The sequence below is a fragment of the Garra rufa genome, chromosome 1 (assembly GCF_049309525.1).
Source record: "Garra rufa chromosome 1, GarRuf1.0, whole genome shotgun sequence".
NCBI lineage: Eukaryota > Metazoa > Chordata > Actinopteri > Cypriniformes > Cyprinidae > Garra > Garra rufa.
In genome coordinates, this window is record NC_133361.1 from 59,132,253 (window position 1) to 59,150,772 (window position 18,520).

Genomic DNA, 18,520 nt, shown 5'->3' on the forward strand with positions numbered 1-18,520 from the left:
TCACTGCACAATTTTAGCAATCCCATAAGATCATTGCTGATCACACTGTGCAACATGGATCTAATAAGCATGAGTACAACACACATGTAAAATGTACGATGATAACCCCTTTGACATGTAGGCTACGACACACAGTACTGTAGAAGAATATAACGTCATCAGCATTCGCTAGTGGTTAACATAAAGAGCATAACTTGGCAGTTGTAGTTTTTATGTGTGCTGAAAAAAGTGTTAGCGGCGAAAGAGGAAGGGTTAATAACTTGATGTAAGAAGTTTAAAGAAATTTAGTGTCATGTCACAGTGATTTCATGTCACATTTTTTTGGCTGGTCTATAAATGTGGGTTTTGGCAGCACACACACCATATCAGGCTGCATTTCTGACACTGTCAGAAAATTATCGTAGACTGTCTTTGGTCACAAGACCGTCACAACAGAAGTCTTTGAAACTCGCCATATTTTTTCTACGATGCCAATCTTTAGTCTGGGACATCCGAACATCATGCAGTGTGTTTCAAGCTTTAGGGGTCCTTAGAAGACTTCTAGCTCAGTATCCACATTGTAGGGATTAAGTACATTTAATTTAGCTCAAAGGGAATCGAATATGATTCAATAGGGAATTTGAACAGAATCACTGTTTTAAGGCTGTTCAGAGTCAACCCGCGATTCATCAAACAAGCCGTGTAACAGAAACTCTGCAATGGATATTACTATCCAGAATATAGAGAAAACACTATATATCAGCACAGTAGCAAAATCGGCAGTTTAAGGCATTAACTTGTAAGCACGAAACACAAGATACTTATCTTTTTTAATAAAAATATGATTTTATTGGATAAACCTAAGACATACAAACTAATCTAACATAAACACACGCATTCACACAGGTTGCAGAAAGAGAAAGTGAGGAAAGAATGAGTTTAAAGGAATGAAAATATGAAGTCCCAAGTTTAAAGCAATATGTGTAATTGCTCAGACCTGAACAACCATCAATCACTTAATTAACCCTCGTATTGAGTCTCTCAAAGAGGTTATTAAACTTTATATCAAATGCACCAGTTCAGTTAGAACCTGGAGGTTGTACTTGCATTGCCTTTTTCTGTGCCGAGGGAATTCCTTTCGTTGCGTCGCTCCAGAAAGAGGGGGTTTCCCGAGGTTGCTGATTGGTTGGTTCTGTGGTCCTTTGTGAAGTCTTTGGCGTTGGCTGATGATGCAGAGTTGTGCGCTGGTTAAAGTTCAGGTCGGCACAGACGTTTGGGGTCACAGCTTGCGGCAAAACTTAACTAGAACACGAAACTCTCAACGGAAAGAAATAAAAGAATTTAAGTAAAAGACAGAAGTGTAACGATCTCCTCATGTTTCCTTTAGAGGAGCAGCTGGCATGCAGGCCAGCAGCGTTGAAATGCGGCGGCACGAAGCCGTAAGAGAGTGAGAGCGTAAGAGTAAGGAGTAAGAGCAGACAAGAGCGAAAAGAGAGTGTTTTGATGGTGTCCTGAGTATTTAAACTCAGCTTTTGGACACATCCCAGATGGTGTCTTGACCAATTAGAACATTGTCCTTAGTCGGGGTACTGCTGGTTCCTCCTCCCAAACCATAAATCACAATGTCATCTGATCTGTCCCGTGGTCCCAATCTCCCTCTCTTTGCAGAGACAAATTAGGACATGATTTCGATAACAAGACTAAAATACATTTTACAAAGAATTGGATTATAGAAACATTTCATGAATGCAATTTCGAGTTCAAGCATACCAAACACCAATATAAACCATTAAACTATTCAATAGTTATCAAAACGTGATTAAAATATAATAGGCAAATGTATGGGTTACAAAGAGTATAGGAAGTTATGCATAGAAATGATGAGTTGCTCATGAGTCCTTTTTATCATCATTTTAGGTGTATATGTGAACAGGCAATTTCCTGTGCCATACTGTGGATGTAAGGATGTGTTCTGTGAGGGAGGAAAAGGTAAAAAGGGTGTAGAAATAATTTAGACTGTGTCCTGTGCATGGGGGAGCCCACCAACCAAAATCTCACATTGTCATGTGATGTTCAAGATGTTCAAGATGTACATCTCTTTGACAATTAATCTTGGTTACTGGCTCCAAATTTGACAGTCTCCTTCCTTGCGATTATGAACAAGTGTCCTTTTGTGTTAATGTTGCGAGTTCTTAGTTAGTTAGGTTTGCTTCAGGCTAGCTGGGGCCAGGGTGTCAAATGACAAATTTTACGACATGCTGGGCCTCTTGTGGAATTTGGGTTTGTAGAAGTGTTTCAAAACTTCTTTTTTTATTTTTTTTTATTATTATTTTGCTTTTTTGAACACAATACAAGTCCAAACTTAATTTAAACAATTGACAGTAACAAGACTGACTTAATAGAATACTTAACAATAACAGTCATGAAAATGACATTTTACACTTGTCACCCCCCCCCCCCCCAAAAAAAATAAAAAATAAAAAAATAAATAAAATAAAATAATAATAATATTAATAAAGTTAAGAAAAAAATAAAAATAAATGCATATTTGGGTTTAGTCACACCGTGGTATTTTAGACTTTACATATAGTCTTAAGGAGACAGAACATATTGACATTATACTTTCCTTTTTATACGATTTTCTCAATCAATGCAAGGAAAGAGCCCCATATTTTCATATAAAGATCAAGGCGTCCTGAGGCTCTAAATATCACACGTTCATAGCTAGCAATATTGGACATGAGTTCTAGCCACTCCCTAAACGAAGAGGGCGTAATAGATTTCCAATGTCTCAGAATGACTCTACATCCAGACACCATAGCTAAACGGCACCATTGCCTTTGTTGCTGGGAGAGGCATGTGTCTTCTGGTAAAATCCCCAACATTCAGAGAGCAGGGTTCTTGTGTAGTGTTAAGCTAAAAGTATTATTGACAAAATGTACAATCTTTTCCCACATTTCCTTAACCTTATCACATTCATTCAGCATATGAACCATAGTACAAGTATCAGTTCTACATCGCCAGCATAGGTCATCGTCTCTTAATTTAAGTCTAGCCATCCAGCTTGGAGTCCAGTAACACCTGTTAAAATATTTTATAGTTTATCAGTTCGGATTGAATTTCACGAACACAGGAATGCCATTTGGATACAACCTGCTTCCAGATTTCATCCTTGATTGTTTCCCCCAGATCTCGTTCCCATGCCAGTTTAAGTCCACTTAAATTTGGTGCATTAACATCTTGGATTAAGGCATAGAACGCTGAGCAACCTACTTTTTTATGACTATTTGTGGTACAGATGTGTTGTATATCCGTTGGTGGGTCAGGGCCATTTTTAATGGTTGCAAGGAGACAATGTCTTATTTGCAGGTATTTCCAAAAGTCCTTATTTGGCAGTTTATACTTTTATTTCAAGTGATTAAATGAGACCACATGTTCTCCTTCATACAGGTTATCCAAGAAACATATCCCTTTATTGGCCCACTGTGTCCAGCAGAAAGGCTTCCTATCTATTTTAAATTTAGTATTATACCAGATAGAGGCTCTAGTTGTCAACCACGGGTTTTGTTTGAAGTTTTGGTGATACAATTTCCAACTTTCTCTAACAAATCTAAGAACAGGATTCTGGTCAGGTACTGGTCGAGCGAGTTGTGTCAAGAAAGCCTCTACTGGAAAAGGGGCCAACAATTCCTTTTCAATATGAACCCACCTAGGGGCTACGTTAGGTGCCAAATTGGTTTTAGACCACTGCGATAGTGAAAATGACCAATGATACCAGTCAACTCTGGACAGAGAGAGCCCACCCGAACTTTTCGAAGAATACAATTTGATACGATTAAAAAGGGGTTTCTTTCCTTGCCAGATAAAGGATTCTACCTTCTTATTGTATTCCTTCAGAAGTGATAGTGGTAACACAAGGGGAAGCATATATGACAAATAATTAATTTTGGGAACAATTATCATTTTAACAAGATTAATCCGGCCCAAGATAGACATTGTAAATTTGCTCCAATTCTGTAACAAATTTTGGATCTCTTGGATAACTGGTTGAAAGTTAGCCTGCATAATTTTCTCCAGTCCAGGTATAAGTTTGATTCCCAAATACACTAACCCAGATGAAACCCATTTAAATGGACATTGCACTTCTAACATATTATTATGTTTTTTAGACAGAGGCATTACTTCTGATTTTCTCCAATTAATTTTATATCCTGATATTTGAGAGAAGTCATCAATTAAAGAGCACATTGTGGGTACCGTTATTTGTGGATTGCTAAATGTAAGTCAGCATAAAGAAATATTTTATGCTCCTGCTGACCGGCTAGAACACCTTTGATATTTGGATTTCTGCGTATAGCTATAGAGATTTTTTTATAAAAGTCAGAGGGAAAGCCATCTTTCCCTTGGGCACGACCGGGTTTGAGATCACTTATGGCATCCTTAATTTCCTCTAATGTGATATCATTTTCTAGAGAGTCCCTATCAAATGTAGACAGACATGGAATCCGCAGGGAAGAGAAGAATCTATCGTATTTTTCAATGGGTACTTCCCTTGTGATGTATATAGTTCTTGATAGAAATTTGTAAAAACCTTATTAATGTCTTTTCCATCTGTAATCAGTTTATCTTTATCGTCAAGGATAGAGGGAATAATATTCTGCGTGCTCAGCTGTTTGACTCTATGTGCCAAATATTTACCTGCTCTCTCACCTTTTTCATAGTAATTTTGTTTTGTGCAAAATAGGGCAAATTCAGCTTTTTTTTTTTTGTATAATATCATTCAGCTCCAATTTCAGACTATTCAATTTATTAAAAGTTGCAGAATCCGGATGACTGTAGTTTTGTTTTTTCAAGGACCTAATTGTTTCTTCCAGTTTAGTTATTTTTTCAGATTCCAAACGTTTGCGTAACGAACAGTGTTGAATAAGCCTACCCCTCAAAAAGGCCTTAAAAGCATCCCATGTTATACCAGGATCCGAAACAGAGCCCTTATTATATAACCAATAGTCATCCATTGCTGCTTGAATGAAGGAACATGAGGTCTCATTTTGCAATAATGAATTGTTAAAGCGCCATCTAGTATTTTTCCAATTGTTTGCAGTTGTAATGACTACATCCACTGGAGCATGATCGGAGAGAACAATATTTCCGATTGAAGCTGACTGAACCTGACTCACCATTTGTTTTGAAATTAAAATATAGTCAATCCTAGAGTGTGACTGGTGAGGATTTGAGAAAAATGTGAAATCTTTCTCTAGGGGGTGCAATGTACGCAATATATCTATCAGGCCACATTCATCCATCATAGTGTCTATTGCTGAATGCAATAGTGAAGTGGTCTGTTTGTTACTGGACTTATCAAGATCTACATTTTGAACTTGATTGAAATCTCCACCTAGTATTATGTTAGAATTGCCAATATTCCTAATAATATTGCAGATTTCATTAAAGAAATCTGAAGACATCACATTAGGGGCGTAGATATTCATAATAGTACACTTATGTCCTTCTAAGTGTGAATCCAGAGCTATCCATCTGCCTTCCTGGTCATTATATGTTTTATGGACTTTAAAGTCTAAGCCTTTCCTGATCAAAATAGCGACACCTCTACTCCTTGTATTAAATGTACTTGAGTAAACCTGATCAATCCATCCCCGTTTAAATTTCTCAGATTCCTCAGTGCTAAGGTGGGTTTCTTGCAGCATAGCTATATCAGATTTGTTTTGCTTGAGATATGTAAGAATTTTCTTACGTTTAATTACGTGGTTACAACCTGAAATATTCCATTTTTGTGAATACCATATCTCTTAACTATAGAATACAGAGAAATCAAACATTATGTTTCCATCAGTATAGTAACGCTTACTATATGCAACTGTAAAGTTTAACCCAAAACCTCCAATATGCACCCAATATGCAAGGCAAAATAACACAACAAAAATGTCAACCCAACAATAAACAACAGAAAAACTACAAAACCTAACTCCCTCCCCCCTCCAATCCTTCCCCATATTAGACGGCTGCATCCCTTTAACACAATGGTCCCAGTATATTGGCTTACTCCTCATAATAACGATTCATTCTCCTGTGGACGTCACCCGACTTAGAGAATATACGTGTATAACAATTAACTTAGAAAGCATAACTGAAATGAGTTAAAGATATTCCAACCACATAACGTTATTCAGTTCAAAGTACACTTACTGTCGTAACATAACCATCAACCCTTTTGCATTAGACAATAATACATTCCTTGAATTGCAAAAATATAGCATAAGAGTAGGCTACTTCAGGTATATTCTGTCCAAGTTACCTGCAAACTGCAGGCAGGCCAAACTAAAACTGACACAACCTGAAGGATTCCCAGTATCGAGGCATAGTTTGCATGAACGTTCCTTTGGTTCGTGGCAATAGTCCTTGTAAGGTCTTCATATTGAAGTTACACTACGGAAAAGTTCTTGAAGTTTAAATACTACTGCAAACGTCATTTTTATGCATTGTTTACCTGGGTCTTCATGATTAGCTCCCTCACTTCTATCTGTCCGGGTTCGAGTCGTTCGTTCATCACGTGACAGCCCCATACACTTAACCTATGCTGCTGGAGCCGGAAACAGAATTGATTAGTTCATCTCTCGAGTCTTCGGGTCCGAGTCGTTCGTTCATCACGTTACAGCCCCATACGCTTAACCTATGCAAAATGAACGAATCGTTCAAGAACGACCCATCACTATTCCATTCAGGGAGCAGGGAAATGAAAATAAACACGGCCTTTTAAAATTAAAATATTCCAGCGATTTCATTCCATCAACCCATTAGAACACACCAAGAGCTAAATTCAGGTGTTTGGGAGCAGTTTTATTTAAAACGGAGAGAGCTGCCTTGAGCGAGTGTTTTCTATACTACTGACATGATAGTCAAGGCTCGGAGCTCTCCATTTGCGAACTACATGACTGAGCGTCTTTTAAAAGCATTTAATGGCAACTTGGCAATGGCAACTTTATTTATATAGCACTATTTCTTACAACCAGAGTTGACCAATGTGCTTTCCAATAAAAACTAAAAACAGCAAAGGCACAATAATGATAAATACATAAAAAGGTTATAAAAACCACAAGAATTAAACAATACATTCAACATACAACAAAGACTTAGGACAAAGTGCTTCAACCAGAATTAAATGCCTTATCGAACAGATAGGTTTTTAGTTTAGACTTAAAAATAGCCACAGAAGAGGCCATTCTAATAAAAATCGGAAGACCATTCCAGAGTCTTGGGGCAATAGAGGCAAAAGCGCGATCGCCCCTGCACTTCAGCTTTGTCTTTGGAATGGACAAAAGTCTCTGGTTAGAGGACCAGAGGGATATGGTTACACTATGCTCTACGAGTAATTCTGAGATATATGGTGGCGCAATACCATGAAGTGATTTATAGACTATGAGTAAAATTTTAAAATCTACTCTGTAACGCACAGGGAGCCAGTGCAGGGACCGCAGAACTGGAGTAATATGATCCCGTTTATGAACCCCGGTCAAAAGTCTAGCTGCCGCATTCTGAACCAATTGTAATCGGGATAAAGCTGTTTGACTAATCCCAACATAAAGTGAATTACAATAATCTAATCTTGTAGTAATAAAAGCATGAATTACCTTCTCAAAGTTTTTTAATGAAAGAAAGGACTTTACTTTAGATAGAAGACGCAGCTGAAAAAAGGATGATTTGACCACAGAATTTATCTGTCTATCAAACCTCAGATGTTCATCAAACAACACACCCAAATTTTTTACATATTGTTTAACACATGGGGATAACCCTCCAAGGTTTGGATTTGGAACATTTAAAGAATCTGAGGGTTTAAAAACAATAATTTCAGTTTTGTCCTCATTAAAATTCAGAAAATTTAGTGACAACCAAGCCTTTACATCTGTTAAACAAGCAAGGATAGTATTTAATCCATCTGAATTCCGGTTTATTGGCAGATAGACTTGTGTATCATCGGCATATGAATGGAAAGACAGCCCATATTTTCTAAAAATGGAACCAAGAGGAAGCATATATAAAGAAAAAAGAATAGGAGCCAAAATGGATCCTTGAGGAACCCCATAAGGTAACATAACACTTCTAGAAGAAAACTCTTCTTTCTTCACTGAGAAAGTTCTATTTGTAAGATAGGATTTAAACCACTCCAATGCACTGCCTGTAATACCTACATAACTTTCCAATCGATCAAGAAGGACAGCATGGTCAATAGTGTCAAAAGCGGCAGTAAGATCTAACAGCACAAGAACTGCGTAGTTGCCTGAATCACATGTTAAAAGAATATCATTAAAAACCTTCAATAAAGCAGTCTCTGTTGAATGATATTTTCTGAAACCAGACTGAAAAACTTCAAAAATCATATTGTCCGCTAAATAGGTTTGCAGTTGTTCAAAAACAGTTTTCTCCATAATCTTTGTAAGGAACGACAAGTTGGAGATGGGCCTATAATTTGATAAAATGGTGGGATCCATGCCCTGTTTTTTAAGCAGTGGATGAACTATTGCATGTTTTAGCAAATCAGGTACAGTTCCAGTTTCTAAACAACGATTTATCAGAACCAAAAGAGATGGACCCACCACATCCAAAACTTGTTTAAGAAAATACGGGGGAACCACATCTGTTGAAGAGCCAGATGGCTTAAGATGTTCCACTAATTCTATAAGATACGTTTCAGTAATGGGAGTAAAATTACTTAAAACAGCAGTACAACTAATGGGAATCGTAGGGTCAGACAGAACAGTATTTACCCCCATTCGTAAAGCATTTATCTTGTTTACAAAAAACTTGAGAAAATCATCACATGATAGTAAAGACACTTCAGTATAAGAGCAAGGAGAAGGACTAATAGTAGCATTGATAATATTAAAAAGTATTTTTGGTTTATGGCAGTTCTTATTTATAATTTCAGTGAAATACCTTGATTTTGCTGTTTTTACAGCTTTCTGATAGCGGAATAATGAGTCTCTAAACATTTGCAAGGAAACCTGGAGTCTATCCTTTTTCCATTTTCGCTCACATCTTCTACATATTTGCCTAAGACAGCGAGTAAAGTCATCTAACCATGGCTCAGATCTCGATTTATGATGAAGTGTCTTTAGGGGAGCCACTAAATCTAAAGCATGTGCGCAGGTGCAATTAAACCGAAAAAGAAGCTCTTCAGCACTTATATCACAGTTTAAAACATCCATTTGTAAAGACACTTCACTAAAAGATGAGGAAAAAGCTTCCCTGGTACTTGGAGTAATAAGCCGAGACCGGCGAGCAGAACAAATCGGCTTAGACACATTAGACATAGATAAAAACGTAAACAAAACAGTCTTATGATCAGAGAAACCATTTTCACACACCTCTAAATCACAAAGAGAAAAACCATAAGTTAACACTAAATCTAGTGTATGACCATGCTGATGAGTAGGTACATTGACCTGACGAGTTAAATCAAAAGCATTTAAAAGATTAAGAAATTCCTTTGCTAGAGAATCAGCAGCACAACAAACGTGAACATTGAAATCTCCTAAAATTAGGAGCTGCTCATATTTCGGTATGACATCCCCCAAAAAGTCTGCAAAGTCCATTAAAAAGTCCTTATTATATTTTGGGGGTCGATAGATCAGTGCAACCAAAATAGGTTCCCTTAGGCATTTGTGCGCATGCGCACTGTTCATAAATGGTGCTTATAGAGGACGCACAAAAATACAGATTAAATTGCATTTATATTTAGGTTAAATGGAGGATATAGCTTGTACTGCATGCTAGCTTGCAAATTGTGCCCAAGAACATAAATTATTAGGCCCACATGTCTTACTAACAAGAAACCATGCTTCTAACCACAGAAGCTGTACCAACCACGTAAGAAAAATAATGCCCCCTCCTAAAGGAGCCATTCCACTCAGGGAGCAGGGAAATGAAAATAAATACGGCCTTTTAAAATTAAAATATTCCAGCGATTTCATTCCATCAACCCATTAGAGCACACCAAGAGCTAAATTCAGGTGTTTGGGAGCAGTTTTATTTTAAACGGAAAGAGCTGCCTTGAGCGAGTGTTTTCTATACTACTGACATGATAGTCAAGGCTCGGAGCTCTCATCTGCGAACTACATCACTGAGTGTCTTTTAAAAGCATTTAAATAAAAACACTCCAGCCACTGTACACAATAAAAACAGAAGAACATTTTAAACAGTTACATTAAGAGCAAATGAGCTTTTGTATATGGTTTATTGGCATTCGTCATGGCTGGCAGTTCTTTGTCCATGTTCACAAAACTACATCTTTTAAAGGCATTTAAATAAATAAATAAATAAATAATTAAACACTTGGGCGATTCAACACAACAGTAGCAGAGTAGTGTATTTCAAAAGGTAAAATGCTTGGTTATTCGTGCTGCATTGTTGTGGAAACGAACTTGCTAAAGACTGTTTAATGAACATGGTTGCGTCGTTTGAGTTACATTAGTTCAACAAAGTAGGGCCGTTGTTAATAACGTTACCAAGTAATAACTTCTGCTATTTAACTGAATAGAGATCTAAAAAAAATCCAGCTGTACTACACATGGCACCTAATGACTCATTTACTATCTTTTTGTTCCCTGTCATTTCACTTTATTTTATGTTTGATCATCACAGGTTCCCTCTCTTACTCCGGGGTTCCCTTATGCATTTGTGCGCATGCGCACTGCTCATAAATGGTGCTTATAGAGGACGCACAAAAATACAGATTAAATTGCTTATTTAGGTTAAATGGAGGATATAGCTTGTACTGCATGCTAGCTTGCAAATTGTGCCCAAGAACATAAATTAGTAAGCCCACATGTCTTACTAACAAGAAACCATGCTTCTAACCACAGAAGCTGTAGTACCAACCACGTAAGAAAAATAATACCCACTCTGAAGGAGCCATTCCACTTAACTGAAGGGGATGAGCAGGGAAATTAAAATAAATACGGCCTTTTAAAATTAAAATATTCCAGCGATTTCATTCCATCTACCTATTAGAACACACCAAGAGCTAAATTCAGGCGTTTGAAAGCAGTTTTATTTAAAACGGAGAGAGCTGCCTTGAGCGAGTGTTTTCATACTACTGACATGATAGTCAAGGCTCGGAGCTCTCCTTTTGCGAACTACATGACTGAGACTACATGACTGAGCATCTTTTAAAAGCATTTAAATAAAAACACTCCAGCGACTGTACACAATAAAAACAGAAGAACATTTTAAAGAGTTACATTAAGGGCAAATGAGCTTTTGTATATGGTTTATTGGCATTCGTCATGGCTGGCAGTTCTTTGTCCATGTTCACAAAACTACATCTTTTAAAGGCATTTAAATAAATAAATAAACACTCGGGCGATTCAACACAACAGTAGCAGACTAGTGTATTTCAAAAAGTAAAATGCTTGCTTATTTGTGCTGCATTGTTGTGAAAACAAACTAGCTAAAGACTGTTTAATGAACATGGTTGCGTCATTTGAGCCACATTAGTTCAACAAAGTAGGGCCGTAATAACGTTACCAAGTAATAACTTCTTCTATTTAACTGAATAGAGATCTAAAAAAAATGCAGCTGTACTAAACATTGAACCTAATGACTCATTTAGTATCTTTTTGTTCCCTGTCATTTCGATTTATTTTATGTTTGATCATCACAGGTTCCTTCTCTTACTCCGGGGTTCCCTTAGGCATTTGTGTGCATGCGCACTGCTCATAAATGGTGCTTATAGAGGACGCACAAAAATACAGATTAAATTGCATTTATATTCAGGTTAAATGGAGAATATATCTTCACTGTAAAAAATGATTTGTTGACTCAACTTGACTTAGTCAAGTCATCTTTTTGCAATGACTCAGTTAAGTTTAGCCAACACTAGGTGTCAAGTTCACTCAACTTAAACGTTTTTGTTGAAATAACTTGCAGTAAGTTGAGCCAACTTACTATATCAAATAAACAACACTTGAATTTTTTCAAGTCAACTTATTTTTTTATGTTTTCTCAACCATGAACCAAGTCTAACTGACATAAAAAAAAATATTTTTCCTCAATATCATAACTTAACTATTTGAGTTCACTGGACTTCATTGCTTTGATAAGTAGTTTTAGATATCTATCTGGAATAAGATTTTTTTTTATGAAATCAGAACAACAGCAAAATTGAAACTCAGCATTTATTTTTTAAACATACATTGCATTCAAAAATCTTCACATATACACAGCTCACCCAAACAAGTGTAAACTTCTCCACAAACCCTATGCCCTCTATCCACCACATTTTAGTGCCAAAATAGTACAAATAACTCTCCTTGTCATTATCAGATATTTTCATTGCAGAAACAAGTGTACATGAATAATTCACAATAAGCAGTTTTAAAAAATCTTCACATTAAACTATTAAAAAATGGTCAATTACCAATTGTAGAAACATGACAAGGAAAGAGGAAGCAGTACAAACAACTACAAAAACAGTCTTTGAAAAAAAAAAAAGAATATCAATGTTCCACTTAAACAATGAGATCTAAAACAACAATGCTCTTAATGGGAGAAATTCATTTTCAAAACAAAAAAATACAGATTACCCCCTTCTCATCCAAGATGTTTGTGTCTTTCTTTCTTCAGTCGATAAAATATTATGTTTCTTGAGGAAAACATTTCAGGAATTTAATTGATTACTCCATTTAATGGATTTCAATGGTGCCCCAGTTTTGAACTTCCAAAAAGCAGTTTAAATGCTGCTCTAAATGATTCCAGCCAAGGAATAAGGATCTTCTCTAGCATACGATCGGTCATTTTCAAAACAAACTGACAATTTATATATTTTCTTGTCCAAGTCTAAAATATGGTCCGTACAGTTAGGCTATGTAGAAAAACTGCTATCTAATTTTCTTCCCCATCCTCAAAATTGCCTAAATCGTTGCAGAAGTACCGAACCTTTACAAAGTGTACATGCATTGTACATGAAAAGCCCTTTCCAAAAAAAAAAAAAACATACCCTAACTCTATTTACAGTTCATGCAGACTTACATATTGGACTCTACATCTATATCTACTAAATATATAGTAAAAATATTTTATTTTCTATACAACTGCTTTGCAAAGATGTGTATTGTGAAAAGCGCTAAACAAATAAACTTAAATTGAACTTAGACAATACAAGTTTTGAGGTTAAAAAGAATATAAATTGTTAATTTGTTTCGAAAATTATCAATTGTTTTACTAGATAAGATCCTTCTTCATTGGCTGGTATCATTTGGAGTCATTTAAAGCTGCATTTTAACTGCATTTTGAAAGTTCAAATTTGTATAGAAGTCTGATCTGACTCCAATAAACAGGTGCTGCATTCATAATTGAATCTTTTGAGTAGTCAAGGTTTAATGTGAACACCAGGCCCATCAGGTTCAGAAAAGCATTAGGTACATCACTAAGGTGACACATTACCACTTCTTCCTCAATCACCAGGGCACTGTCATTGTAGAAGAATGGGAGAGGTTCCATCATATTTTCCACAACCACTAGGAGTCCAATCGCCACACCCTTGATCCCATCCTCATCATGGTCACTGGGCATTATAGAACATAAACAAAACAAAGTACAATTACTCAAAAGCAATTAGACAAACATAGTCCCCAGACCCCTGCAAATTAAGATATCTAATGTTCAATTTCCGCTTGTTTTTCGTAAGGCTGTGTCTACACTAGTGTGTATTCATTTTAAAACGCCTAACTTTTGCTACGGTTAAGATTTACACTACTCCTGCATTTTTGAATAAGATACAGACCCCGTTTTAGTGTAAATGGACCAAAACAGAGACTGTTGTCACAGGTCGGGGCGGGCCAATCCGGCTGCACCCACCCCTAAGACCCGCTACCACCCTTAGGGAGTCGGACAGAGGTCAGGCAAGGACGACAGCAGGGCCGCTGCTGGCCAAATGGGTGCCCTAAGCAAAAATTTATTTTGTGCCCCCTCCCCCAAATATTACGGAAGTAAAAATAAAATAAAATAATAAAAAAACACCTACTATAGGGGCCAAAATAGAACTTTATTCAAATAAAAGTAATTACACAAATAAATTGTATCATTTATAAATTACAATTGTATCTCTACAGCAAAAAAAAAAAACAAAAAAGAAAAAAAAAAACTAAAATTACACTTTAAATAAAACTTTTAAAAATGTGAAATCTTAATAAAATAAACAATAATAAACTGAAATAAAATCAACACTGTCATCTGCTGGAGATTTCCAAAGTTCAAAATTTACAATAAAGCAGACAAGGGTTATGATGTCCACATATTTTTGTTGAGGAAATGATAAGAAAGATTATGCGGATATTTTAAACGTTTTGTCAATATTAAACAAGGAATTTGATCATCATGTAAGTGTAACAACTGCATTTGGTGCCCTTTTCGGGCATTTCTATTAAAATTGTAATGTAAACTGTTAATTTTGTATTAGATTATGTATTTTAACACTGTTATTTAGGGATGCACCGATACAAATCGGCCGATAATGCTTGCGCGTTTTATCAGTAAAGCCGGTTCTGTAATCAGCGGTAAATGCCATCAGGTGCGTGATTTCACGTTGAGCCGTATATACTACACACAGCCGTTGTTTACCGACGAGCTGCGCGAATCAATGTTCATTATCAGTGTGAATGTGCGCAGCTCGTCAGTGAACAACGGCTGTGCGTAGTATATACGGCTCAACGTGAAATCACGCACCTGATGGCATTTACCGCTGATTACAAAACCGGCTTTACTGACAAAACCCGCAAGTGATCGGCCGATAAGGATCGGTGCATCCCTACTGTTATTTAATGACACCATATGGTCATTATTAATCAATAATCATAATTGCCTCTGTGTTTTAATATAATGCATTTTAAGTCACTGTGTTTACTTAGATCTGCTTGTATTCATATTAAGAAAGATGCGTTAGTCGTGAAATTATTACCGACATTAAAACACATTATTAACGTTGACAGAATAAAATAAAGTTTCACAGGATTATGAACGCACCTGAAAGTGATGCACGGGCTTCATCTTGGGATTTTTTTTTTCTTTCGTTTCTCGGCGCCGGACTGTTGATGTCTCTTTCCAGGACCAGGCATATTGTTCATCAATTATTATCATCATTTTTGGCCAAATAGGCAGCCGTAAACAGAGGTGAGGGCGCATCGCGTCGCAGATGCTGCGCGTCATCACGTGTGCTTACTAGCCTACTCTGCGCTCACCGTAAAATGCAATATATACGTTTATATTTTTATATTTTGGTTTATTTGTATATGTATATTATTAATATTAATTTATTATTATAATATATTAAAATTATTTTTTTGAGCAGCCGGGATGGTGCCCCCCTGGGAGTTGGTGCCCTACACAGACTGCGTACTCTGCGTATAGGGAGCGGCGGAACTGGACGACAGACACAAGACTTCACGTAAACAGTATTTATTGAGTATAAAAATGGATAAGATGATTTAAAATAAATAGTGAGTCTTCTGGGCAGGGTCGTTCCGAAGGCCCACGGAGTGCAGTGTAAGGAGTGCTCTGGTGAGTGGCTTCGCTGGCTTTCAGTGGAAGGGATGAGTCGGGGCTCATGACTGAACGAAGGCTACTGCAGGACAGTTCGGTTGCGTAATTCGGGTACATAATCCTCTTCTTCTGCAGGTAACAGGCAGAGAACTCGCGGCTAGAGAGCTTCACCGCAGAGCAGTCGGTGAGTCTTAGGATATGAGATCCTCTCGAGGGGCTGGCAGACACAAGGCTTACGGCAGAAGAAGTTCACTGTAAAGCAGACAGGTGAGTATACAGGCACGTAATCCTCTTCTTCAACACTGACAGACAGAGAACTTACGGCTGGGGGATTTTACTGCAAAGCAGTCGGTGAGTATACAGGCACGTATTCCTCTTCTCCAGGTGACAGGCAGAGACTTGTGGCTGAAGGGCTTTAGGCTGGAGAGCTTCGCTGCAAAGCAGCCGGGTAAATATACAGGCACGTAATCCTCTTCTTCAACACTGACAGACAGAGAACTTACGGCTGGAGGAACTTACTGCAAAGCAGTCGGTGAGTATTCAGGTACGAAATCCTCTCGAGGGGCTGGCCGACACAAGGCTTACGGCCGGGGGATTTTACTGCAAAGCAGTCGGTGAGTCTTCCGGTATGCAATCCTCTCGAGGGGCTGGCAGATACAAGGCTTACGGCAGAAGAAGTTCACTGTAAAGCAGACAGGTGAGTATACAGGCACGTAATCCTCTTCTTCCACACTGACAGACAGAGAACTTACGGCTAGGGGATTTTACTGCAAAGCAGTCGGTGAGTATACGGGCACGTAATCCTCTTCTTCGACACTGACAGACAGAGAGTTTACGGCTGGGGGATTTTACTGCAAAGCAGTCGGTGAGTATACGGGCACGTATTCCTCTTCTCCAGGTGACAGGCAGAGACTTGTGGCTGAAGGGCTTCAGGCTGGAGAGCTTCGCTGCAAAGCAGCCGGGTAAATATACAGGCACGTAATCCTCTTCTTCAACACTGACAGACAGATAATTTACGGCTGGAGGAACTTACTGCAAAGCAGTCGGTGAGTATACAGGTACGAAATCCTCTCGAGGGGCTGGCAGACACAAGGCTTACGGCGGGGTTTTACTGCAAAGCAGACAGGTGAGTATACAGGCACGTAATCCTCTTCTTCGACACTGACAGACAGAGAATTTACGGCTGGGGGATTTTACTGCAAAGCAGTCGGTGAGTCTTCCGGTATGCAATCCTCCTGAAGGGCTGTTAAATAAAACATTCCAATATCTGTGGAGTACAACAATGTTAGCCTCTTCTTATGTCTTAGAACGTGATAGAAAACTCAGGTAAGTAATGGACATCCAGCAGGTTTAAGTTCACACTTCACACATCAAGACAGTGCATCACATCACTTCATCCCTGCAATTCAACACTCAGTGGAAAATACATATATAGATGGCCGTTGCCCATTTTCAGACCTGGCACTCATGTTGAGGAGTCCCATAGACAGGAAGAGAAGATGGAGATTGATTGGTCTGCTCACAGTCTCTCACAAACAATCTTACTGTACAGCGGCTTCCTTCCTCCAGTTGCATTAACGTGCTCCTTCTCCCACAATCATAGTCCCGCGCCCGTCTCCCAGCCCCACTTCCTCTCCTCCTTCTATCCCCTCATGCTGCCTCCGAGATCCACACTGCCCTCCAAAGGCAAAGCGCAGTAACTATGCATTTGGTCAAAATTGAGTTAAGGCTTAAAATGGACTTTGTGACAACTGTTTTGTCTTGTGGCAAAGTCTTCTGGTTTAATTTTGTCCCAGAGAAACGAGAGTGTTTCTGAGAAACAAGAGTGTCTACATGTTTGACAAGCTGGCGTAAAAACTTTAACAGCATTTTTCTCAGTTTCAGTGTTGGCGTAGTTACTGCACTTTGCCTTTGGAGGGCAGCACAGTCCCCCCGGAAAAAGAAGAAGAACGCCCTCGTCCTTTGGTCTGTACTCTCTCCTCTTATCCTCCCCTGATGGCAATATGTCCCAATCACAGAGCTTCAATCCCCTCGCACACAGCTGCCGTCGGTTTTGGCTAATCACCCCACTCACGAGGATTTTACGCTAACCCGGAACTACCCCGGTGTTCCGTTGTTATGGGTCCGGCGGGAGGCAATTTTCGTCACCTCGTGACACTTTTTTTAAAACGATGGCGTGGCTGCCCACATTCACTCTTCATATGCTTAACAACCATCTTAAAGGAGTAGTTCACTTTCAGAACAAAAATTTACAGATAATGTAGTCACCCCCTTGTCATCCAAGATGTTCATGTTTTTCTTTCTTCAGTTGTAAGGAAATTATGTTTTTTGAGGAAAACATTTCAGGAATTCTCTTCATATGATGGACTTCTATGGTGCCCCTGTGTTTGAACTTCCAAAATACAGCTTAAAATGGCTCTAAATGATCACAGCCGAGGAAAAAATGGTCTTATCTAGCAAAACGATCGGATATTTTCTAAAAACAATTGCAATTTATGTACTTTTTAATCTCAAATGCTTGACTTGTCTAGCTCTCTCTGTACTCTGTGTAGAGATTAAAAAATATATAGATTATAAATGTTTTTAGAAAATAACCATAATCATTTTGCTAGATAAGACCCTTCTTCCTCAGCTGGGATCATTTAGAGCACTTTGAAGCTGCATTTAAACTGCATTTTGGAAGTTCAAACTCAGGGGCACCATAGAAGTCCATTATATGCAGAGAAATCCTGAAATGTTTTCATAATTAATTTCATAATTTCATAGTTAACATAATTTGTTTACGACTGAAAAAAGAAAGACATGAACATCTTGGATGACAAGGGGGTGAGTACATTATCTGATTTTTTTTTTCTGAAAGTGAACTACTCCTTTAAACAACAACATCATTGTCATTGTTGTATCAATATGTATAGGTAGATGCCCCTTTCGACCACTCCAAGAACGTAGATGCTTCCCCCATCTAAGTAAAAAGGGCATATACCTA

At 38.0% G+C, this 18,520-nt stretch overlaps 1 protein-coding gene across 1 annotated transcript in view; it reads right to left on the bottom strand.

The window, feature by feature from the left end:
* Window positions 1–13,569, bottom strand: part of LOC141317960 (pre-mRNA splicing regulator USH1G-like) — a 28,467-nt gene extending 14,898 nt beyond the window's left edge. The window contains exon 1 of the mRNA XM_073833170.1: window positions 13,323–13,569. Within this exon, the coding sequence (XP_073689271.1) occupies window positions 13,323–13,569 (247 nt within the window). The remainder of the gene's footprint in view (window positions 1–13,322) is intronic.
* Window positions 13,570–18,520: the final 4,951 nt, after the last annotated feature.